We start from the raw sequence: 26,260 nt of genomic DNA on the forward strand, positions 1-26,260 counted from the left end.
GTCCATGACTAGTACTTTAAATAAGGGCAATTATGCGGGCATGAACGCAGAGCTAGCTAAAGTGAACTGGCAAATCAGGTTAAGGGATAATAGAGATGCAGTGGGAGATATTTAGGGGAATATTTCAGAATATACAGAGTAGATACAATTCAATGAGAAAGAAACATTCCAAGAGTGGGACCGCAATCTTTGGTTAAGTAAAACAGTTGAAGGTCGTATCAAACTTAAAGAAAAAGCCTATAATTGCACAAAAATGGGAGGCAGGTCAGATGATTGGACAGGATATATACAAAAAAGCAAATAACGACTATAAGATTGATAAGGAAGGTAACATTAGAGTACGAGAGAAAGCTAGATAGAAATATAATGACAGATAGTAAGGGTTTATATAGATATTGTTCAAAAAAGAAAAGAGTTAACCAAGTGAGCGTTGATCCTGTAAAAAATAAGTCTGGGGAATTAATTATGGGTAATAAGGAGATGGCAGGTGAATTGGACAGATATTTTGCATCGGTCTTCAATATTGAGGGTAAAGGTAACATCCCAGTATTAGCTGTAAGTCAGGCAATGGAAGGGAGGAAAGAACTCAAAAAAGTTACAATCACCAGGGAAATGGTACTGAGCAAATTGTTGGAACTGCGAGCTGACAGGTCCCCGGGTCCTGATGGACTTCATCCTAAGGTGTTAAAAGAAGTAGCTCGGAGATAGTTGATGCGTTAATTTTAATTTTCCAACATTCCCTGGATTCGGGGTAGGTTCTTTTAGTTTGGAAAATAGCAAATGCAAAGCCTTTATTCAGAAAGGAAGGGATATATAAAGCAGGAAACTACAGGCCAATTACTTTAACATTTGTCTTGGGAAAATGTTACAAACTATTATTAAAGATGTTATAGCAGGGCATTTAGATGAATTCAAGGTCATCAGGCAGAGTCAACATATTTTTGTGAAAGGGAAATCACGTTTAAGCAAGTGATTGGAGTTCTTTGAGGGAGTTGCAAGTGCTGTGGATAAAGGGAAAAAGCTCAATATATTGTACTTAGATTTCCAGAAGGCATTGATAAGGTGCCATATCAAAGGTTATTGCAGAAAATAAAATCTCATGGTGTAGGGGGTGACATATTGGCATGGATAGAAGATTGTGTAGTTAACAGGAAGCAGAGAGTAGGCATAAATAGCTCATTGTCTGGTTGGCAAGATGTAACGAGTGGTGTGCCACAGGGATCTGTGCTGGGACATCACATTTTCACAATTTATATCAATGACTTGGAGGAAGGGACCGAAGGTACGGTTGCTTAATTTGCTAATGACACAAAGATAGGTAAGAATGTAACTTGTGAAGAGGACATAAGGAGTCTGAAAACGGATATAGATAGGTTATGTGAATGGGCAAAGACCTGTCAAATGGAGTTTCATGTGGGAAAGTCTGAAATTGGCGATAGTGGCAGCAAGAATAGAAGAGAAGCATATTATATAAATGGTGAGAGATTGCAGAGCTCTGAGATGCAGAGGGATCTGCGTGTCCCAGTGTGTGAATCTCAAAACATTAGTATGCAGGTACAGCACGTAATTAAGAAAGCTAGTAGAATGTTATCATTTATCGCGAGTGGAATTGAATACAAAAGTAGGGAGGCTATGCTTCAGCTATACAGGTTATTGCTGAGACCACATCTGGAGTATTGTGTGCAGTACTGGTCTCCTTATTTAAGGAATGATGTAAATGCCTTGGAGGCAGTACAGTGAAGGTTTACTAGACTAATATCTGGAATGGGTGACCTGTTGTACGAGGAAAGATTTGACAGACTAGGCTGTTATCCGCTGGAATTTAGAAGAGTAAGAGGCGACTTGATTGAAACATATAAAATCCTGAGGGGTCTTGACAGGGTGGATGTGGAAAAGATGTTTCCCCTGGTGGCAGAATCTCGAACTAGGGGTCACAGTTGAAAAATAAGTGGTTGCCGATTTAAGATAGCGATGAGGAGAATTTCTATCTCTCAGAGAGTCGTGAGTCTTTGTAATTCTCTTCTTCAAAAGGCGGTGGAAGCAGAGTCTTTGAATTTTTTAAAAACAGAGGTAGATAGATTCTTGATAACCAAGGGGGTGGAAGGTTATCGTGGGTAGGTGGAAATGTGGAGTAATCAGTACAGCCGTGAACTTATTGAATGGTGGAGCAGGCTCGAGGGGTCGAGTGGCCTACTCCTGGTTCTAACTCGTATGTTCATCCGTATGTTCGTATATAACAGGGTAGATCTAAAACATCCTCTTTATTAATGTTAAACCCCTCAAGTATGTGAATTACCTGCTCTTTTACCATTGCCTGAGGTGTATCTTCGTCCTTGGTAAAGAAAGATGCAAAGAGTTCAGTTAATAGCTCAGCTATGCCTGCTACCTCCATATTAAATCCCCTTTCTGGTCCCTGATCGGCCCCACTCCTCCTTTTACCAACCTTTTGCTAGTTATCTGTCTATAAAAAATATTGGAACTTCTTTTATTGCTAGTTGCCAGTCTCTTTTAAAGGGTACAGTTCTAAAGTGACTGCAGGAAAAGAGTGATCTGGGAGTATTTGTGATCAAATAGTTGAATGCAGCAGGGCAGGTTGAGAAAGTGGTTAATAGGGATGTTGGTCTTTTTAAATAGAGGCATGGAGTACAAAAGTAAGGAAGTTATTATGAAACTTTGTGAAACACTGGCTTCACCTCAACTGGTCGATTGTGTACAATTCTGAATATGGCACTTTAGTAGAATGTGAATGCTTAAGAGTGTGTGCAGAAAGGATTTACAAGGAATGTTCAAGGGATGAAAGACTTCAGTTATAATGATAGATTGGAGAAGCTGTGGTTGCTCTCCTTAGAACAGAGAAGGCTGCGAGGAAATTTGATTGAGGTTATTCAAAATCACGAGTGGTCCAGACAGTAGATAGAGAGGAACTTTTCCTCTTGACAGAAAGGTCAATAACCTGAGGACACTGTGATAAGGTGGATGGGAAAAGAACCAACCGTGACATGAGGAAAAACTTATTAACATAGTGAGTGGTTAGAATCTGGAATGTTCTGCGTGCGAGTCTGATGGAGACAGATTCAATTGTGGCTTTCAATATGGAATTGGACAAGCACCTGAAGAGAACATCTTTGCATGTCTATGTAGAAAGGGCAGAAGCATAGGACTAGTGAGGTGCTCTTACAGATAACCAGCATGGACACAACGGGCTGAATGGCCTCCTTCTGTGATGTAAACATTCTATGATTATATGCTGACTGCTGCAGCTTGCTGGTCACAAACTGTCTGTCCAGTTTTTAAACTTAAAACTGTGAATGTGGTTTCAGGGTAATTAATTGCATACGAAGGGCTTGGAAGGGTGATCATGACAGACTGCTGCAAACTGGCTACAAAACAGTCAACAAAGTGTGGGTTAAAGGTAGTTATTCACACTGACAAAAGTTGAGAAGTATTGTGTGACAATTCATGTCAATGGGTTAGCGCTGTGCAAATGCGTTCTATTGTTTGGTCCATTCCGAAGATTACTGCACACAACATTAAGAAGCGGCTGAGCACGCAGCACAAAGCAAAAGTTAAAGGCCTGATAACACTCCAGCTGTAGTGCTGAAGATCAGTGCTCGAAAACTAGCGACAACTCTAGCCAAGCTGATCCAGTACAGTTACAGCAGTTACAGCACTAGGATGCAACTGATATGGTGTAAAGTTGCTCAGTTGCACACTGCCTAGAAAAGTAGGGAAACACTGACTAGTTAGCACCCAATCAACCTACTCCCAATCAACACCAAATCTTTCCTTGTGCTGGGTGTGACTCCCCTTTCAACGTATCTCTCTTTAATAAAACACAATTGTTTTGTAAATTCTAGAGCTTTGTTAACCTGTATTGCTATTTTATTGATTTTTATATCTGTACCCCTGAGTCCCATTGCTCCTCGACACAATTTAGATTATCATTGTCCAAGGAGTCTGGGTTCTCAGTCTTCCTACCCAAATGTGTAAGTGTACATTTATCTGCATTAAAATTCATTTGCAATTTCGTTAACATAAAGTATTTTTCTCACAATCTGCCTTTGTATTAACTATTGCTCCAAGTAGATGTCATTAGTGAATATTACAATTGTATGTCCCTTTTCTGACTCGAAATCATTTATGTTAAATATGAACACAGTACTCCAAGCACCAGTTCTTGTCACACAATACTTCTTGCCCAGTTCTAACTGCTGATACAGTGCATGTTTCTCAGTTACAGTGACGGCGACTGGGGAAGTTATAAATAAATAAAGGAACATTTTAAACATGATAGTTCTGTCACATTATAAGCAGTAGTGATACAGGAAATCCAGCATAATCAGTTTTGAACAGAATCTGAGAACGAATGTTGCCAGATTTGTGATTAATCAGATGCGAATTGAAATGTAAATATTTGTATTATTGTGATTATTAACGTATTATGCTAATTATGATATAATATGCTTATTCAGATCACAGATCTCCTAGACTAACATCCGGAGACTCCCCATGCTCAGGCAGACTGGAGATCCAGTACGGTGAAACCTGGGGAACAGTGTGTGACCTTGACTGGGATTTGAAAGACGCCAATGTGGTCTGTAGTCAGCTTCAGTGTGGAGTCGCCGTGTCTGTGCCAAGATATGCTCATTTTGGAGAGGGCACTGGGCTCGTATGGACTGATATCTTTGAATGCACTGGAAACGAGTCCAGTTTATTGGACTGCCGTCTTTTTCAAAGAACCCAGGAGTGCAGCCACAGGAACGATGCCAGTGTGATCTGTTCCGGTGAGTACAGACTTACTGAAAAGCAGGCAACTTCCTGCTTAATATTTGGAAAACAAAGGAAGGTGGCATTCCCATGTTTCTTTCTGTAAGGTTCATATCTAAACTAGTCATTATAGTTTACTATCACTGCTATAGGTTTGGTGTAACGTCGTAAAACTACCTGCAATTACTGGTAAACAAGATGGTTCGAAATCTTAACATTGATTCTGCAAGAAGCAGAATTTTCGCAAGTTTGTTTACCACTGCACCGAATGTAGATTTAGAATTGAATATTAGCTGCAACAGTTGGGAGTTGACTAAATGAATATGCACTGGCCTATTTCGATACTTTAATTTGAACACCACGAATGATCCGACATTACAATAGCCTTCTGACCCTCCCTGCCCACGTTATTATTCTTGTCCTACAGCACTGAAACAGGTCCTTCGGCCCACCGAGTCTCTGCCGACCAACAACCACCCATTTATACTAATCCTACATTACCTACCATTCTCCTAGCACCTACCGACAGTAGGGGTAATTTACAATGGTCAACTTAATTTCGACCTGCAAGTCTTTCGCTGTGGGATGAAACCAGAGCACGAGGCAGAATCCCACGCATTCACAGGGAGAACGTGCAAACTCTGCACAGACTGCACCCAGAACTGAACCCAGGACACTGGAGCTGTGATGCTAACCACTGTTCCACTGTACCCACGTTAACACTTACTGAACGGCAGGGTATAAAAGAACGGCTGTAGTCTAGCACTGCTCAGTGCAATCAGGCCAGAAGTGAAATATTACAAAGTTATTTAATATAATGTGTGCATTTTACCCGCTAAATATGACAGGATCGGACACATATCCACATTATCAGTACAGAGCTTTCAGTTGCACCAGCCTGTTCCATCATTCAGTTATATCATACCTGATATGTTCTTCAAAGTCTCTTTACCTGGCTTTGAACCAGATTCCTTGATACACCGAGCTAACAAAAATCTAACAATATTAGTCTGAAAATTTAGATTAGATGTAACATCCACAACTCTTTACTTTGGAAGTTGTTAGGGAATGTTCCAGATGTACACTGTTTTTACAGAAAAATGTGTTTCCTAATTGTTCTCTGAGGCCCAACTATCTTCTGGTGCTTGGTCAGTTACCTTCCCACCATCAAAATGTCAGAAGTTGGGCTTTTTGCTGATGATTGCATGGTCTTTACTTCCATTCACAATTCCTCGGATTAAGGAACAGTTCATGCCCACTCACATCAAGATTAGAACATTATTTAGACTTGGGCTGAAAGGTAGAGAGTAACACACTCACCACCTCCGTGTCAGGTAATGACTATTTCCAACAAGAGAGACAATAACATCTCCCCTAGCTATTATAATCAGTGAATTCACTACCACCATCAAGTTCTACTGGGTGTTGTCATTGCCAAGAAACAGAACTAGACCATTCACAATAATGTTGTGGCGACGGGAGCAGGTCAGATGATCGGCATTCTGTGGCTAGTAGCTCACCTGCAGAATTCCCAAAGACTTTCCAGCAGCTGGAAGAGATAGGCTGGGAATGTGAAAAGACAAGTCTCTTCCAAATTTCAGGGAACCCAGCCACAGTTTGTGTAATCCTTCTTCATAATGAGGTGAGGCAGTGACGTGGTGTTAATGTCACTGGACTAGCAATCCAGAGCCACAGGCTAATTCTGGGGACGCTGGTTCAATTCCCACCATCGCAGCTAGTGGAATTTAAATTCAGTTAATAAATCTGGAATTGAAAACTAGTCTCAGTAATGGTGACCATGAAACCATTGTCCATTGTCATTAAAAAAAAATCTTGTTTAGTCATATCCTTAGGGGATGAAATCTGCCATTGTTACCTAGCCTGTCCTACATGTGACTAGAGACCCACAGCAATGTTGTTGACTCTTAACTGTCCTCTTACATAGCCTAACAAGTCACCCAGTTGTGAAAGGTAACGAGGCATGAACAACGAATGCTGGCCTTGCCTGTGACGCCTACATCTGTTGAATGAATAAAAAATAGAAACATTTGAAGCCAAGGAATCATTCTAGCATCTCTTATGCTGCACAGTTTCCCTGGTCAACATATCCTTCCCAACGCATATTGCCCATAGCTGAACATTACACCAGATGGGGCCTGACCAGTTTTTTTTTTTTAGCTGTAGAATCATTTCTAGCCCCTTGTATTCCATGTTTCTAGATATAAAGCCCAGCATTCCATTGGCTGTTTTGATTTTCGTTCCTGTACTTGCCAATGACCCTGAAGTCTCTTTTCCCTGTGCTGCGTCCGGCGATTTAAAAAGTACTGTAATCTTTTTAAGTCCAAATTGGACACCTCACACTCACCAATATTGAAATAGTTTTACACAGTCACTGAATCTTTTTTTTGTAAAGTTATGCTTAAAATATACATGTTTACAATATGGCAGATGGTTTCTTTCAATGGCAATATTGAGTATGTCAATTATATGTGGCTTTCTATCCAGTCATCTAAATCATTAATAAATATGCTGAATAGTTGAGGTTCCTGCGGGACGGCACCATCACATCCTGCCAGTTAGATGATCTGCCCATTATCCCTGCTGTCTGTCTCCTGCCACTTAGCTAACGTCCTAAGTAGGTCAATAATTTTCCCAAAATTCTATGAGCTTCAACTTTAGCCAACAATCAGTTACGAGGGATTTTGTTGTGTGCTTTCCGGAAGTTCATTTGAATAACATCCATTGAGGTGTCCCTGACCTCTACTTTAGTTACCTCCACAAAATATTTGATCAGGTTCATCAAGCATGATCTACCTTTTACAAATCCATGCTGGCTCTCTCTGATTGGCTGTAACTTTTCAAGGTGATCAGACACTCCTTCTTTAAATGTACTCTCTGGTAATTTCCTGACAACTGCTGTTAGGCTAACCAATCTATAATTCTTCGGTTCACTCGACAACCTTTCTTTAAATAGCAGTGTGACAATTGCAATTTTCTAATTACTGTCCCAGCAGTTTGCTCTCAATCATTAACAAAGTGATGGAAGGTTTTGTTTACAGCGCTATCAAGCAGTACTTACCAATAAACTACTCACTGATGCTCAGTTTGTGTTTGTTCGGACCACTCAGTTTCAGACCTCATCACACCCGTTGCACAAACATGGCTGATATAGCTGTATTCCAGATGAGAGTGACTGCCCTCAATGTCAGAGCAGCATTTGGCCTACTGTGGCAACAGCAAACCTTAATAAAAGTTGTGTCCATGTAGATACTGATGCAAAGTAATTATGTATAATTCCTGCCATTTCCTTATTTTAATTTATAATATCACAACTGTTATTGTCATGAGACCACATTGCTTTTAATGACAATATGTTTCTGAATTTATTGTAAAAGATTTGTAGCTCTTGCGATCTGTTTTGTCATCCTTTGCTATTCTTTGTATCTCTGCCATTCACGAAGATCTGTGCATTTTTTTTCCATTTTTGCATGTTTTTGGTCACTTTTATACTTATAATGTTACTGTGTCTTGCACGCCAGTCCATAATAGATGAGGTTGAGTTTGGAGTTGGACCATTCAATGCGGTGGGCATTGAGTTGAGCTTCTTTGATGGCAGGCTTGTGCCGTTCACTGCATCAGGGAAGCTATGGAGATCGATAAACACAAGACCGTCCCCCTAACAGTGGCCTGTTCCTCAGTGAATATCTGGCTTTCCCTACTCGAGAAACGCACAAGCACCTGCTGTGCTGCCAACATACCATGACCAGAACAGTAGTATGGATTGACTTGCCACGATGCACAATAACAGACGAATTAGCAGCAAGTATAATGGCATATACTGACCAATCATGGAATATAATTAACTGACCAATAACAGCCAGAACAAGAACATGTAATAACCTAACAGTGGTAAGATCCAGCCCACATTCCCATTCTGCACTACATATAAACGGACAGCTTCCACCAATTACAATTATTTCTCCAGACAATGGACAGAGTACACGGCCCAAAACGTTGCGGTCTGTCAGTATTTCTAACAACTGCTTTTTCAAGAAAGCAACTGCTGTTTTCAGCGCAAAGGCACGTGATGTAAAACCGTAAAATGGTCTGACTCAAATGTTGCATATTTTAGTTATCTATTTCCCTGTAGCACCTAGATATGCTACATTTACAACTGTGGTCTACCCCCTCCCCCGCCCCCACCAGCCTCCCCTCACCCATTTACTAGTTTAAGGTTCCTGTAACAACCCTATTTATCCTTTATTCTGGGACCCTGATCCCAACCCGTTTCAGGTGCTGCACATTCCAACAGAATAGTTCTTTAATATCCCAGTACAGGTGTCAGGGTCCCATGAAAGGTAAAACCTCTTTCCAACATCATAACCTTCAACCACATGTTCATCTCCCTAATCGTTTATTTTTCTGATGCCAATGTGCAAGCAGCTTGTATAAAAATCCAGAGATTATAATCCTTGATATCTTCTTTTATATTTCAGCTCCTGGTACTCTCCGAAAAGAACCTCTTGCCTACTCTTCGCTATGTTGTTTATCCCTACATGGGCCACAACGACTGGATATTTCCCCTCCATTCTTGCAATCTGATTTGAGATAACCCTCACTTCGCACAAGTTGGGAAATTACTGTGTGGAACTCTTAATTCCCTCATTATTGAATCACTTAAAAGTATGACATTATGATCCACTCCTCCTCCTTTTGAACAGCTTCCTATTCCAAGGTATCACGGTCAACATTCTGGCTGTCCTTCTGACCGTCTTCATCCTTATCCTCACAAATAGCCAGGACTTTGTTCCTTTTCACGTCTGTATATCCTCGTTCTCCATTCCATCTGGATTTCCATTACTGAGCACTATAAGCTGCAACAACCTCATTCTGATCCTGCAGCTCTCTACAAGGTGTGACTGAAATCTGCAGCAAACTGTCAAATACTCTTCTTGTTGCCATATGTGTTGGCGTTTCTCCAATTCCCACAACAGCTCTATGATCCTGAGCCAGAGAGTTTCCAGGTTGAGATATCTACTACAGACAAGTTCCCTCGCGGCAGTTCCATTATCTACAAATTCCAATATCCAGAAAAAAAACTGCTCTGCCAGAACTTAGTCTGTCTTTATTTTTGAGGTAAAATTATTTTTAGATGCATTTTAGCTTTAACGCTATTTCACTGGTCAGCTAACGCCGAAACACTAAGCACTCATCAATTAACTTAATACTTATTTACAACTTACCTACGCACTCTCACACCCTGACCTGACAATTGCTTCACTGAGTGAGTTTTTCCCTCTATTTGCCTGGTGTCTGTCCCTCAGCCCCTTCCAATAGGCTCTGCTGCTGCAGGCTGTGACGCTCCTTTAAACCCATGGCTCTCGTCACTGACTCCAGTTTAACAGACAAAACAGAACACCTCCATCCGAACGCTCACCTTCTACTTCCTAGAAGGACCAGGACAGCAGATGCATGGGAAGACCATCTGCATGTTCTCCTCCGAAGCACACACCATCCTGATTTGGAACGAAATAACTGGTCCTTCACTGTCGCTGTGTCAAATCCTGGAACTCCCTTCCTCACAGCAATGTGAGTGCACTGAAAGCGCATGCACTGCAGTGGTACAAGAAGGCGGCTCACCACCATCTTTGCAAGGGCAGTTCGGGATTGGTAATAAATGCTGTCCTAGCCCGAAATAAAAGAATAAAAAATACCTCCTTTTCCCCCTCTGCACCGAATCCTTCCTCTTAGCAAACTCTAACTTCCCACTATGTTGATAATGTATTCAGTTAACATTGCAATCTGCGGTTACACTCTGCCTTACTAGAAGTCTAAAAATAGAATCATAAAAAATAGGAGTAGGCGTAGGCCAGACAGCCCTTTCCAGCCTGCTCCGCCATTCAAAAAAAGTAATGGCCGATCATCTAATTCAGTACTCTGTTCCCGTTTTTCCCCATATCGCTTGATTCCTTTGGCTATAAGAAAGATATCTATCTCCTTCTTGAATATATTTAGAGATCTGGCCTCCACTGCCTTCTGTGGTAGAGTATTCTGCAGGTTCACCACCTTCTGAGTGAAGACATTTCTCCTCATCTCGGTTCTAAATAGCATACTCCATATCCGGAGACTGTGACCAGTGGTTTTGGACTCTCCAGCCATCGGGAACGTCCTCCCTCCATCTAGCCTGTCTAGTACTGTTCGAGTTTTTTAGGTTTCTCTGAGATCCTCTCTCATTCTTCTAAACTCTGGTGAATATAGTCCGAGTCGATCCGATCTCTCTTCATACGTGAATCCTGCCATCCCAGGAATTAGCCTTGTAAATCAACTTTGCACACTCTTCATGGCAAGGGCATCCTTCCTCAGATAAGGAGACCAAAACTGCACACAATACTCCAGGTGTGGTCTCACCAAAGCCCTCTATAGGTGCAGTAACATCTTGCTCCTTTACTCAAATCATCTTGCAATGACGTCCAATATTATATGCTTTTTGAGGCACATTCGAGATGCAACAGTTTAGACAGTTTCCAGCTAACAGTAATTACCCGTGTTCACACAATCACAGCTGATTGACAGCTTACTGCTAACCTGACTTGCCCTGTTAACTGCGAACAATGAACTGCCTTGCAGTTTGGTTTTTAATTCCAAGCCAATTGCTAAATGTTAAGGCTAGATTTCAGTCTTAGCCACTAATTACCAAATTCCAAACGTTCCACTCTGCTTACAACACATGCAGTTAAAGGTACACTCTATGCTTGCACACTTTGCCTGAACTCTACCTTACTGCATTGCAGAAGAACATTCCCCATGCAGGCAATTGCAGTTCAAGAGGACGGTCCTGACACCGGTTTCAAGGGCAAGTAGAGTTGAGCAATAACTGCCACCTCTGCCAGAGATGTCCACATCCGCATAAAGAAAAGCAGCTCCTAAATGGGCTTGTTTTGTATTTGTTCTCCAGATCTTCTATAGCTCATCTATCAAACCCCTTAACCATTTTAAACACATCAACTAGATAAGCTGGAATCCTTCTAAACCAAATCTACTACAAACAAAGTTTATGCAACTTGTCTTCATAATGTAACTCTTTAAGCATTGTTGCCATTCTGGTGACACTGTCCTGAACAACCTCCAAAGCCAATGGTTTTGTGAAGTGCCGTGCCCAAACGTGACAACAGATACAACAGAAACATCACATCCTTCATCGTTTACATTCCAAAATCCAAGAGATAAAGACCAACAATCGATTAGCGTTTGCAAGAAGAGCTGTTAATTTTTGACTGTTCAGCCAACTTCTTAAATAGGTCCTGTAGTAATTATTGTGATGAAAGTACACAGACTTGAAACATAACTCTCTTGCTCTCTCCACAGATGCTGCTAGCCCTGCTCAGTATTTCCAACATTTTCTGTTTTATTTCAGATTTCCAACATCTGCAGTATTTTGCTTTTGTGTTGCTGTGGTAATTCCAATTGTTTTTTGATGGATAATTTGTATAAAGTATGGATAGGTAATCGTGTACATAAGATTCAACTTTTATACCCATTTTCTATTTTGCTGTTTCTATGCAGAGGATGATTTATAAATTATTTGGATTTGGATTGGTTTCCAATACAGGGAAACATGGACCTCGATTGCTTGATGGGACGAACAGATGCTCTGGCCGGGTGGAGGTGCTGCACGGAGACCAGTGGGGGACGCTGTGTGACATGTACTTTGATCTGGAAGACGCCAACGTGGTCTGCGAGCACTTGCAGTGTGGGACAGTAACCTCAATCCCGGGAGGAGCTCACTTTGGGAAGGGAGCCGGTCCAGTGTGGAAGGAAAGTTGCAGGTGTCGGCGGAATGAGACGCGATTGTGGGATTGTCCTGTTTCATCCTGGGAACAGTTTAGCTGCTCCCATGAAAATGATGCCAGTGTCATCTGTACGGGTGAGTCATCTCAGTCAATTGAACTGAAATACACCAACTGTTCTGCTGTCAAGCATCATTAACTATTTCCACAGGTCGCTGATTCACTAGTTTTGCTGATCCCATGCTTCCTTCGACACTAAGATTCTGAGATGTGTTTGTCGGTTTATTGGTCTGAATTAAATTACAAATGAATCAAAGAGCTTCACTCCAGTAAACATTGAATACATACAATGTCTAGTGATTAGTACTTATCGCTCATATAATATCTGTTTTGTGGTAAATCTAGGGCACTATTCAAGGGGCATATAATCAGCAATTTGCTCCCAGGACCACTGCCATTGCATAGAAATGTTGCTCGAGCATTGAAACTGTGATCAATGTTGGTCGTTCAAATATGAATTATCATGGAATTCTCTGCAATGATCAGTTGTATAATAGAAAACACCGTGAACCTGTTTCCAGCCAAATAGCGTGAGATAAATTTACATTTCCATTACATCAAGGGCAATAAAATAATAGCGACTGAAGTAACTCGTTATTTCACCAATATGCCATGTCTTTGATTCTTTCACAAACTTGATGTAAATTACAATTCTCCCAGTTATCCCTCAGCCAGTGCCCTCTTACAACAGATTATCTGCTCAGTTAACTGATCGCTGTACATGGGACATTAATCAACGCAAATTGCTCCCACGTTTCACAATTTAACATATCGGTAATAAAAACAGTAAGTGCTGAAAATACTCAGAAGTTCTGGCAGCATCTACGGTGAAAAAAACAGAATCAACCTTACAGTTTGCTGATCTTTCATCAGATCTTAGAGATTTAACAGTTTTTAAAGAAAGGGGAAAGCAAGGAAAGAACGAAAGGAACAATCTGTGATATGGTGGAAGGCAGGAAAAATTAAATGGTAAATGGGACAATGCAAGGCAGAAAGAGATAGGAATGGGCCAAGTGAAAAACACATTTCGACAGGAGCTGCAAATTGGAAGGCAAGACATCGTCCAAAAAAGGGGAGGGAATCTTTCCTGAAATTGCTGAATTCAGTGTTCATTCCAAAAGCCTGTAAAGAGTCGAGTGGAAAGAGGAAGTGCTGTTTCTCAAACTTATGTTAATCTTCATTGGAACTGTGTCGGAGAAAGAGGAGAGAGATGTCAGAGTGGGAGCGGAATAAATAATGAAAAGGACAGGCAACTGGAAGCTAAAGGTAAAGCTTGCAGACTGAACAAAGGTGTTGTGCAAAGTAAGCACTCAATTATGTTTGGTGTCCTAATGTAAAGGAGACGGTATCATGATCAGTCAATACAGTGAATACAGTATACTAAAGAGAAAGCAGTACGAGAAAATCGCTGTTTTACTTGGAAGCAGTATTTGGCGGCTTGGATGGTGAGAAAGGTGGAGGTAACAGGGCATTGGTTGCACCTCCTGCGCATTCATGGGTAGGTCCTGGGGGAAGGGGTGCTGAGAATGATTGAAGAGTGAATCAGGGTGCCACAGAGTGAAAGGTCCCTTCAGAATGTTAAAAGTGGAGGGAAGGGGAAGATGTGCTTTGTAGTGGCACCACATTAAAGGTGGTGGAAATGGTGGAAGATGATCTGTTGAATATGGAAGCTGATGGAGTGGAAGATGAGGAGAATCAGAATCCTATCATTGTTCCGGGAAGGGGAAAGGGTGAAAGCAGACGTATGGGGAATGGAATGGACGTGCTTGAGGGCCCTGTCAAACATGGTGGGTGGATGAGGAGGTGAGGAGAGTCCTCGGTTGAGGAAAAAGGAATACATATCTGGAACCACTGATATAGAAGGTTGTATCACCAGACATTGCAGATGGAGCAAGTGAAAAAATGTGATAGAGTCATTCGAAGAATTGGGGTGTGAGGAAGCATCGACAAGGTAACTGTGAGAGTCACTGGGTTTACTCTTTATATTAGTTAATAACCTATGCCCAGAATCAGAGACAGAGATGTTGAGGAAGAGAACGGAAGAGTTGAAGATGGACCATGTGAATATAAGGAGGATAAATTGGAAGAAAAGTTGATAATTTTTAAGTACAGGGCGAGAGCTGGAATATCAGTGCATGTGGACAGGAGGACGACCTTCAGTCCCTCGGCTATCACCTGCAGTTCATTTTACCCTCTGTCCCCAGTTCAGCAACCGTAAGCTACTCGGTCCGTCTCTAAAATGTATTTACAGAGAAAAGGTAATGGTGAAAATGACCTTTCAACAAGCCTTCTGAACAATGATGACAGGAATAGTAACCATTAATATTAATGACTTTTCGGGTGGCAGTAAATTCTGAGATATTTTGCTTCAGTTTCACCATTCTCAATGTGTTTCATATTGTAGATGAAAATTGGTCGCTAAGACTGACTAACGGGGGAAGGTGGTGTGATGGGCGAGTGGAGATTTACTACAATGGCAGCTGGGGGAGATTGCAGGATAGACACTGGACCCTGAATGATGCCAACGTAGTCTGTACACAGCTGGGTTGTGGTGAAGCGACAGCCGCTTACAACTATTCAAAGGACGGAGAGAGTGAAGGACCCATCTGGGTGAATGATGTCCAGTGTGAAGGAAGCGAATTGCAGCTCCAGAACTGCATCTTATTCACATTGAATTCGTCTCTCACTGACAGTATGGATGTAGGGGTCCTGTGTTGAGGTAAGCAAATTCTTCACTGCTTTTACAAAAACATAAAAGTGAAATGTCTAATCTGCTGAGAAAAGTGATAATATCGGTTACTTGTTCCTGGGTTTCTCAAACCAGTAATTTCACTCGAGGAGAGTGGGAGAGGATGGTGGGCGGTCGGGGAGCTGGGGTGGTGTACAGAGAGAGAGGACACGGACACAATTAAAAAGCAAGAACGTTTGTATTACAGAAATTTCAATTAACACATACATCCCAAGAGGTTTAACAGGAATGTAAACGGAGAGAAAACTGACACAGAGCCAAACAAAAAGATGTTAGAGTGGGTGACGAAATTCTTAGTCAGATGGTTGGATTTGAAGAGCCGGAGCCACGGAAATATTTCTGGTGGAAATTCAGATCTGGGGGTTAGATGGTTAAAGGCAAAACTGAAAGTTGTGGGCAATTGAAGTGGGTGAAGTACAAGAAGCTGTGTTCAGAGAAAAGCAGAGTTCCTGAAATGATTCAGGCTGGAGACGGTTATACTGATGCAGGGGGAGAGCATGAAGGTGTCTGAACAGGAAGATCATATTTGGAAACTCTAGGTATTGATCGCAGGGAAACCAATAGATCGTCGAGTGCCATGGCGTTCCTGAGAGGGGCTTCATGTCGGGCAGGCAACAAAACTTTGGATGAGCTGATGTTTCTGGAGGATGCAAGATGGGTGATCGCCCAGGAGAACATTGAAATATTCGATTCTGCAGGCAACAAAGCATGGGTGAGCATTTCGGCAGCAGATGGGCTGAGGCAGGAAGGGAGGTGAATGATGATAGAGGTGAAAGATAACGGCCTTCTGATAAAGAGAATACGGAATTGGATTCTCAGCTGTGGTATCAAATCCGGCGCCAAGCTTGCAATCAGTTCTACTGTATAGTATATAAGTGGAGGTAACTGTGTGGGAGTTGGTCTGGTGCAAGTTTCATTAGGTTGTGTATAAAAGTAGACAGATGTTTTGGACTAGACACTTTAAAGTTTCATTGTGTAGCATGTTAATGCAGGCATGTGTTCTGGGGATGTTGCATTATGCAGAGTGTAGTTTAGTTTTGTTTAGTTTAGAGATACAACACTGAAACAGGCCCTTCGGCCCACCGAGTCTGTGCCGACCATCAACCACCCATTTATACTAATCGTGCACTAATCCCATATACCTACCACATCCCCATCTGTCCCTATATTTCCCTACCACCGCTCGGGGCAATTTATAATGGCCAATTTACCTAACATCCTGCAAGTCTTTTGGCTTGAGTGTGGGCAGATGTTTTCGGGTTGTTCCAATGAACATTTATTTGCATACGACATGTGGAACTTACAACATATGAGATCGTTAATGATTCAGATTTGATACCGATTGGTTACAGTAAGCATTTTCTTCGGACACTGCGGAAATCAATACATTCCAGCGTTTCACGTCAGAAGTTTACAGTGCTGAATGGTTATTACACACTCAGTCACTGGACAGAGTAGAGTATGTCATCTTGTTCTTCAGTTAGGTAAATGTTAAGCTCCACACAACATTTATGCCCACCGACAGAAGCCATGTGTCTTCTCCTTGTCTTCTACTTCTGTATCTGATGGGTCACATTGCTGCTGTTTATTCTCCAAGGTGCCTGACGCAATTAGTCCAATCATTTTTGTCCAGTCCAGATTAAATACTGGTTTCTGTTCAGCCAGGAGGCCTACACATCTGGCGTTCAATTGCCCATAGGCGCTTCCTGATCCTGTCCAAAATTTTGCAGAGAGATCCTGTTTTCTGTCCTCTTTGGTCCGGTCCAACAGTCATATATTAATAGAATTAGTCGTTTAGTTCATTGATTTTGTACAGACAATAGCAATTGCTAATGTGCCTCACATGTTTCGTTTGCTCATTTAACATAATTGCAGCAGTCTGTCTGGACAGACAGGTCTGCATACTCTCTGTTCAGACATGCGGTTTATGTATCTAAAATTACTCAAATATATTCCTTGTCAAAGACAGAGTCCCATCCTCACAAAGGTAAGTGATTCTCTTATGCAATTAATATTAAATTGATTTATGATAATGTTAATAATGTTATAATCAACACAACCCGAGAACGTAGTTCTACACGAAGATACTGCATATTGTAAGGCTGATGTTTAAGGGTAGTACTTGTGGACCTTACATTCTCCAATATGAAGTGGAGTAATAAAGTAATAATGAAGTTATAAATAGCGTGGATTAAACTGCTGGTCTTGCCAGTGACACCAACATCCCTGAAATAATTTAAAAAACAGAAAGGAATGGTGACATGTGGGGAACTGTCTGGTAATATAATCCTGAATGTATCAGTCACATAAAGCATCATTGGGTCCTCTTCATCTTCACTAAAACCTCCCGTTTGACAAAGATTATCCAGGAAGGCAAAGAAAACGCACAGCAAATAATCTCCATCATAAATCTTCCTCCTGAACCACTCCCCTGCCTCGTCCACCCTGGACTCCAAAAATAAGTGAGAGGAGCTCATCGACTTTTTGTCACAAAGTTCAAAAACATCCGTTCAGTCACCTCCACTACTTCCCTTTCTTCCACAACCCATCAGGCCTAACTTCCTATCAGTTCCCACCCCCATCCCATACGATCACCCTGAATTCACATTTCTTGTTTCTCTCCTAGAATCCTTCACTCTCTCTCTGAACCTGTGCTGTTTATGGTATCCACATTTTGCTGTCTCCACCTTATTTCTATTAAACAACTGAACACAAACATTCCCTTCCTGGGTTCCATGTTAGCTGGCAATATTAACAATTCTCTCTCTCTCTCTCTCTCTCTCTACATGTTCAGGCTCCTCTCCTTCAAATCAGCAGTCATCACACCTCTCCTCAGAAAGGAACCATTGACCACCTGTCCATGCAGGTTACGGCCCCAGCTCCAACTGTTCGTACCTCGCCAAAGTCCTTGAATGTGTTGTCGCCTCCCAAATCCATGCTCATCTTATATGAAGCTGCATGTTTCAATTCCGCAAATCAATTTTCTATCCACACCACAGGACGAAAACAAACGACATCCGAAGTGATTGTGGCAAACATAAACGATTCCACCTCCTCTTTCTTGACTTGTCTCAAATTTTTATATGATTGATCATGAAATACTTTTCCAATTCCTCCCCATTAACACCCGGCTGGGTGGGACTGCACTCAGCTGGTTCTAGTATTATCTATGCAGTCATGGTCAGAAAGTGGCCTGCAATGGCTTCATTCCTGCTCCTGCAAAGTCACCAAAAGATCGATCCTTTGACACTTCATTACTCATTTACATGCTGCCTTTCAGCGATATCCGCAAACACAGCCTCAGCTTCCACATGTATCTCACTGTATCCAACTCTCCTCACATTCAACACTCTTGAGCCCTCCAATGCCTGTACACTTTCAGAATTCCAGGCTGACATTCAGTACTGCATCAGCAGAAAATTCCTCCAACTCAGTATTGAAAAGATAGAAACCATCAGTCCTCATCGCATGTTTCCTTGCCGCCAACGCCATTTCTCGCCATGCCAACTGTCTGTCACTCAGCCAGACAGCTTGTAATCTTGGTGTTATATTTGACCCCAGAGTGATCCTCCTATCAAATCTCTATATCCTCATTAACACTGTCTATTTTCACCTCCATGACATCACCCGCATTTGCCCTTATCTCGTCTTGTCGATAGCGTTGTTCCCTCCAGACTCCATGATGCTAATGCAATCCTGGCTGGCTTCACTCGTTACAACCTCTGCAAGCTCCGCTGTCTCGACCATTTGCCACTCAGGCATCTGCCCTCTGCTCACTGACCTACTTTGCCCAGCAATGAGCGGTTTTAAAATTCTCATCCTTGTTTTCAAATCCCTTCCTGGCCTCACAGCTCCTGTCTTTGCAATCGGCTCCAGATTGACAGCTCCCAGTTCTGGCTTCTTGAGCTTTCCTGGTTTTAATTGTGCACCATTGGCGGCCGTGCCTTTATTTGCAAAGGTCACATGCTCTAGAATTACTTCCTTAAATCTCTCTGCCTGTCAACCAGTCTTTCCTGCTTTAAGACGTTCCATAAAAACTAACTCTTTGACTTAGCTTTTGGTCATCAGACCGAATATATTTTTCGGTGCTCTGTGTTAAAATTTCTTTGGTATCACTCCTGTATCGCCCCTTGGGATGTTTCATTACGTTAATGGCGCTAGATAAATGCAAGGCACTTGTAATTGAAGATGAGGGAAATAGGAGATGGCAGTAAATGTCTGACCAAGATAACAAATCAGGATTGGGCGGCACAGTGGCGCAGTGGTTAGCACTACAGCCTCACAGCTCCAGGGACCCGGGTTCGATTCTGGGTACTGCCTGTGTGGAGTTTGCAAGTTCTCCCTGTGTCTGTGTGGGTTTTCTCCGGGTGCTCCGGTTTCCTCCCAAAAGCCAAAAGACTTGCAGGTTGGTAGGTAAATTGGCCATTATAAATTGTCACTGGTGTAGGTAGGTGGTAGGGAAATATAGGGACAGGTGGGGATGTTTGGTAGGAATATGGGATTAGTGTAGGATTAGTATAAATCGGTGGCTGATGGTCGGCACAGACTCGGTGGGCCGAAGGGCCTGTTTCACTGCTGTATCTCTAATCTCATAACATACATGGACAAGGAACATATACAGTTATATAACATGAGTATAAATTAACTGTTAATCGTGTGAGTGATTACCTGTTTGACACCGTCCCCAGCGTTCAAAACATAAAAGGGGAACTGGAGATCAGAACTTGTCAAAGCCAGATGTAATGGCATATCTGAAACATTGCCGTTCTTTACATTCTATGTAAGAAGTAAGTGCAAACAGATATTCTGTTGTATAGTTTTATTTACCTGTCACAGGTGCATTTAACGTTCTTTTTTTGAGCTGGTGATGGTAAAATCAGTTGTATTGAGTGATGATGTGAATGTCTATTGAAAGTATAATCCTCATGTACTGTTATCCAACAGACCACGTGCAGTTAAGGCTGTCTGACGGTGGAAGCCCATGGACTGGCCGAGTGGAGATTTATTACAATGGGACTTGGGGCTCAGTTTGTGATGATTCCTGGGATCTGGCGGACGCTGACGTGGTTTGCAAACAGCTGGGATGTGGAAAGGCATTGGACCTGGCGCTTCCTGCATCTTGTGGACCAGGCTCAGGGCCAGTTTGGTTGGATGAACTGAAGTGTTCCCGTAATGAATCATTTCTCTGGGAATGTCCCTCAGCATCGTGGGGCAACCACGACTGTTCTCATAAAGAAGATGTGAGGATCATGTGTTCAGGTAACGGTGCTTCCATGTGCCCATTTTCCGTAGTGTTGTGCACGTGGTTTCACAGGGAAGATATGACTTCGAATTACATACAATGGACAGCACGGAATCTGGCCATTCGGACTAACTGGTCAATGTGGTGTTTACGTTGCCCACGAGTATCACCCCACATTACTGCATCTAACCCACTTTGCATATCCTCTAGCTTCTTTCTGCCTCATGTACCTGTATAGCTTTACCTTAAAGGGATCAGTGCAAATCACCTCAGCAATTGCATGTGTTCGGAATTCAAAATTCAAACCACTCCCTAGGTACAAAGAAAACCAAATTCTCCTGAATTTCTTATTAGATTTATTCGTGATTATCCTATATTTATGATCACTGGCTTCGGTCCCTGTCACTTCAGAAGTGATTAGTGCCTCTGTATCCCGAGGTCTCTTTGCTGATCTATATCATTTTCACTCTTATTTTACAAGAAGTACGTGGCCTCTTTATTCTTCCTGTCAACACTGAGCACATTAGACTTATCTCTATTCAACTTATTTGGCAATTGCATGCCCATTCGTCCAGTTTATTAACGTCTTCCCGTATTTTGTCTCTGTCTTTCTTAGTGTTAACTATATCCCCAAATTGCTGTCATCTTAAATGTTGAAATTAATCTCCCTTGTCTAAATCCAAACCGTTCATGTAAATGTTGTGCAGCAGTGACCCCAGCTCTGTGGAACACCACTTCCCAACTTCCACCATTCTGGGTTACCACATTGTACCCGGACGGTGTGCTTTGTAGCTGGTTTCCTATCATTCTTCCACTGATCTCTTGACTTCACAGGCTCTGACCCCAGTCATGATCCTTGTCAGACGCCTTCTGAAAAAAAAACATGCATATTACATCGACTGCATTATCCCTGTTATCTTTCTGTAACTTCTTCAAAGAATTCAATAACGTTGTTTGTCTTTCTATTGTGAAATCCGTGTTGATTATTCTTTATTACTTTATGTGCTGTCGGTGTTTTTCTATCGCTTTTCTGAAATAATTTCTGGAAATCAGTGAACACAACCGGAACAGCATGTGTTGAGCTGTGCAGTATGAACATACAACGAGTTATCAATCTAACTATCCGGATATTTCTTGTGTCATTGACAGAGCACAAAGAGCTGCGGCTGGTGAATGGGAAGCATCGCTGTGAGGGGAGAGTGGAAGTGTTCTACAATGGCACCTGGGGAACAGTGTGCTCGGATACACTTGATGGACCTGATGCAGAACTGATCTGCAAACAGTTAGAGTGCGGTCCCCTCAGTTCTATCGATTATTATGCTCAGTCATTTGGAGAAGGATCCGGACCCATTTGGCTTGATGGGATGGAATGTATTTCACACGAATCGTTCCTTTGGCAATGTCAAAAAGAACCGTGGGGTAAACACAACTGTGAACACAGGGAGGATGCTGGTGATGTTTGTTCAGGTAACACAACAAACCTCTAAATGTGCGAGTGTCATTTCAAACATTGGTGTCTGATACAGTCAACATGTTTCTCTTCTAAACAGAAGCAAAAGTAACTAAGGAGCAGCACCACAGATCAAAGGACTGCATTCGAGAATATGATTGTAAACGTGGGCTTTCACCAGGTGCTACTTCCTCTTTATTATACCAACTATCTGACATGTACTCCTTTCTTATACTACATCAATAATAACCATTGATTCTCTTTGCCAGATTCTGGACATTTGTTGCGCCTGTTTGGAGGTAACACCAACTGCTCCGGGAGAGTTGAGATATTGTGCAATAACAGCTGGGGCACGGTGTGTGATGACTCCTGGGATATGGCCGATGCCAATGTTGTCTGCAGACAGCTGGATTGTGGTCACGCTCTTTTGGCCCCAGGAGGAGCTAATTTTTCCCAGGGTGACGGTGTTAAATGGCTGGATGAGGTGAAATGCACTGGAAGCGAATCTTCTCTGGCCAACTGTCCTTCTTCATCGCCGGCTCAGTCTGACTGTGATCACAAGGAAGATGCCAGTGTGATTTGTTCCGGTGAGGGTGACAGGGTATGGAGAGTGGGGTTAGGGTTCATTGTTTTGTTAAATTGACTCACTAGTTCGGGAAATTAAGAGCAGTATTTATCGTTTAAATGGAAAGTGCTGAAATTTCATCCTCCTGAACTTTTTGTACAATAAGCTCCACAGGGCTCGATGTGCCTCCAATTGCTGTCCCGTCCACATCTGCAGGTACTTACCATTATTAGTATCCTCGCCAGCGTTAGGGTTTGAATTAGTTGAATTGGTATTGTAGTCATTTTCTCAAGATGCTATGAGCACTTTCCCACTGACTGGAATATCTTTTCCTCACCGCATATTTCAAATGGTCTGTTTGAAATTTAGCTAATTCCAGATTCTGGCTGTACCTGAACTGTCGTGTTCTCATCAGAAACATGGGTGCACTGTCTCTGTAATTTAGACTGGCTCACACTTCCCTCTGGTGCAATGTGCACCACACATATTGCGGAATGTTCAGCCTGACTCATTGCCCAGAAGCAGTGGATATAATTATTAACTCCCTTTTGTAAATATGTTATCGTGCAAGACGGACTATGTATGTGTTAAACCTTTCTGTATTGTTGTCATTAAGAACAGGGATATAAAAGTACTTCCATCCGAGTTGCAATCTGCTTCGGAGTCCTGCTATTCTGTGTGTTGATCTCACTGATGGTGATTATACAGAAAAAGTAAATCAGAAGAGGTGAGGTTCATATCTTACCGCGGATCCAACGAAAGATCCCAGATATTGTGTCATATGCATGCAAAACTCTCGTTCCTTGCAGATTTCTATGGACGTTCACGTGGCCTTGTTAGAAGCACATTTTTTTTTTTTGCTGATTTTCTCCATTCAATGTGCTCTGGATTTAGTAAAATGTGACATTTAAAATGGAGAGTGATTTGAAGTGTCCACATTCACTGTGAGAGTTCAGCACATCATACATGAAACTCTGGAAGAATTTACTTATTGTAACAAAGGATCCGGAAGTTTAATTCAACTTTTTAAGCTGTGCATTCAACTAATTATTTGTCTGTTAATCTTCCTTCATCCATTGGTTATCAGTTCCAGCCTTTCAAATTCCGGCTCTGGGCATCCAATATCGAGCTGTCTAACCGTGTCTGACTGTTATTTTGACAGGTGATACTTGTATAGGACCTTCTGTATTCACCAGCGGTGATTCAACATTCCAAAACGACGCTTCCACTCATATTTCACCCATCCAAATCACTCCTGATTTATTATAAGAAATGGGAGGCTTAATAAATGACACTTTTCATAATAATATAAAGTTCCTATAGAAATAGACCTCTCTCTCTCTTAAGAAAGATTCTATAGCTGGGACAGCATAGGCGCCTAGCACTGCCAAGGATCCGACCAGAACAGGCTCTGTAACAAGACAGTCCTAAAGCTGATAAGATCGAGCCTTGCAACCTCACTGGGCAAGCAGTCGTTTACAAACGATCACAAGCAGGAGATCAGGTCATAGAGTCATAGATTAATAGAGTTATTCAGCACTGAAACAGTCCCTTCGGCTCAGCGTATCTCTGCCGGCCATCAGGCACCTATCTACTCTAATCCCATTTTCCAGCACTTGGCCCATGGTGTTGTATACGATGGCATTTCAATTGTTCATCTAAATACTTCTGAAATGTTGTGAGGGTTCCTGCCTCTACCACCTCTTCAGGCAATGTGTTCTAGAATCCAACCATCCTCTGGGTGATACTTTTCCCCTCAAATCACCTCGATATATCCTTCCCCTTACATTAAAACGATGCCCCCTGGTTGCCGACCCCTGCACTAAGAGAAAAGTTTTCTTCCTATCTCTCCATCAATACCCTTCATAATTTTGTATACCTCAATCATATTCCCTCCTCAGCCTTCTCTGTTCTAAAGAAAGCAACCCCAGGCTTTCCAGTCTCGCTTCATAACTGAAATGCTCCTACCCAGGCAACATCCTGGTGAATCTCCTCTGCACCCTCTCCAGTGCAATCACATCCTTCCTACAGTGCAGTTCCCAGAACTGTGCACAGTACTCCAGCTGTGGCCTAACTAGCGTTTTATGCTGCTCCATCATAACCTTTCTGCTCTTATATTATGTGCCTTGGCTAATAAAAGCAAGAATCCCATATTCTTTCCGAACCACCTTATCTTTCTATGCTGCTGCCTTCAGTGATCTTTGGACAAGGACACCAAGGTCCCTGTGACTCTCTGTACTTCCTATGGTACTACCATCCATTGTATATTCCCTTGCCTTGTTACTCCACCTAAAATGCATCACCTCACCCTTCACAGGATTAAATTCAATGTGCTGCTCCCTTGCCCATCTTAACAGCCCATCTATATCGTCCTGTAATTTAAGGCTTTCTTCCCAACTATTTACGACACCACAAGTTTTTGCATCATCTGCAAACTTACTCCTCATACCTCCTATATTCAGGTTTAGATGATTAATGTTCACTACAAACAGCAAGGGTCCCAGCACCGATCCCCGTGGTACATCACTGGTCACAGGCTTGCATTCAATAAAACAACCCTCGACCATTACTCTTTGCTTCCTACCACTCAGCCAATTTTGGATCCAATTTGTCAAATTGCCCTGGATCCCATTGGCTCTTACCTTCAAAAGGGAAATATTGAGAGTTCAGGGCTAACATGTTCCCATAGAGTTGAAGGTTTGGACGAACATTTCCAGGGATATTGTGGGTGTCAAGGGATATGGAGGATTGGTTAAGGAGCAAAAAGGAGGCTATTGGCAGTTTCAGAGCGCTGAAAAACAGCGGACTCCCGAGAGGAGTACAGAAAGTATAGGGGGTACTTAAAAATTGAATTCGGAGAGCGAAGAGGGGGCATGCAATAACACTGGTGAGGAAGATCAAGGGAACGCCCAATGCATTTTTTAAAAGTATATCAAGGGCAAGAGGATAACCAGGAAAAGAATGGGACTGATTAGGGATCAAAATGACCGTCTGCAATGTGCAGGCAGAGGACGTAAATTCGGCTTTAATGGATTACTTTTCATCTGTGTTCACCATGGAGACGGACGATGGCGGTGTCGAGATCAGGGAGCGGGTTTGTGAAGTACTTAAACAAATTGGCATTGAAAGGCAGCAAGTGTTTGTTGTTTTAGCGGGCTTAAAATAGAAAAATCCCCAGGCCCAGATGAGATGTGACCTCGGCTGTTAAGTGAGGTAAGGGAAGATCCAGCAGGGGCTTTGACATACATTTTCAAATCCTCGCTGGCCACAGGAAATGGACCAGAGGATTTAAGGACAGTGAATGTCGTACCATTATTCAAGAAGGGTAGCAGGGTTAAACCAGGTAATTACAGGCAGGTGAATCTAACGTCAGTGGAAGGGAAAATATTGAAACAATTTTGAGGAACCCGATTAATCTCCAATTGGAGAGGCAGGCATTAATCAGGGACAGTCAGCATGGCTTTGTTAGGGAGAGATCGCTTCTAACAAACTTGATTGAAATTTTTTACTCAGTCAACACATTTGTCCTCAGTCTGCTGCAGGTGAACATAGGGATATGCAGTAAAATTGACACATAGACATGCATGAAAATACGCACAACAAAACTACTCTGCATTCACTGTACCCGACTTTGTCCCTT

The 26,260-nt window shown here is 42.2% G+C and overlaps 1 protein-coding gene and 1 long non-coding RNA gene across 2 annotated transcripts; both read left to right on the forward strand.

Moving 5' to 3' along the window:
- Positions 1–16,029: 16,029 nt before the first annotated feature.
- On the forward strand, positions 16,030–21,810 carry LOC137362393 (T-cell differentiation antigen CD6-like; the record flags this gene model as incomplete). The annotated part of the gene is made up of 3 exons (XM_068026803.1): positions 16,030–16,075; positions 20,308–20,622; positions 21,755–21,810. Coding segments are annotated over exons 1-3 (375 nt in total), but the record flags the coding sequence as incomplete, so codon positions are not given.
- Positions 21,811–21,908: 98 nt separating this feature from the next.
- Positions 21,909–22,405, forward strand: LOC137362394 (uncharacterized). Its single transcript, XR_010972496.1, has 3 exons — positions 21,909–22,072; positions 22,156–22,236; positions 22,325–22,405. It is a non-coding gene; the product is annotated as an uncharacterized lncRNA (long non-coding RNA).
- The last annotated feature ends 3,855 nt before the right edge of the window (positions 22,406–26,260 follow it).

The sequence above is a fragment of the Heterodontus francisci genome, unplaced genomic scaffold (genome assembly GCF_036365525.1).
Source record: "Heterodontus francisci isolate sHetFra1 unplaced genomic scaffold, sHetFra1.hap1 HAP1_SCAFFOLD_56, whole genome shotgun sequence".
Taxonomy (NCBI): Eukaryota; Metazoa; Chordata; class Chondrichthyes; order Heterodontiformes; family Heterodontidae; genus Heterodontus; species Heterodontus francisci.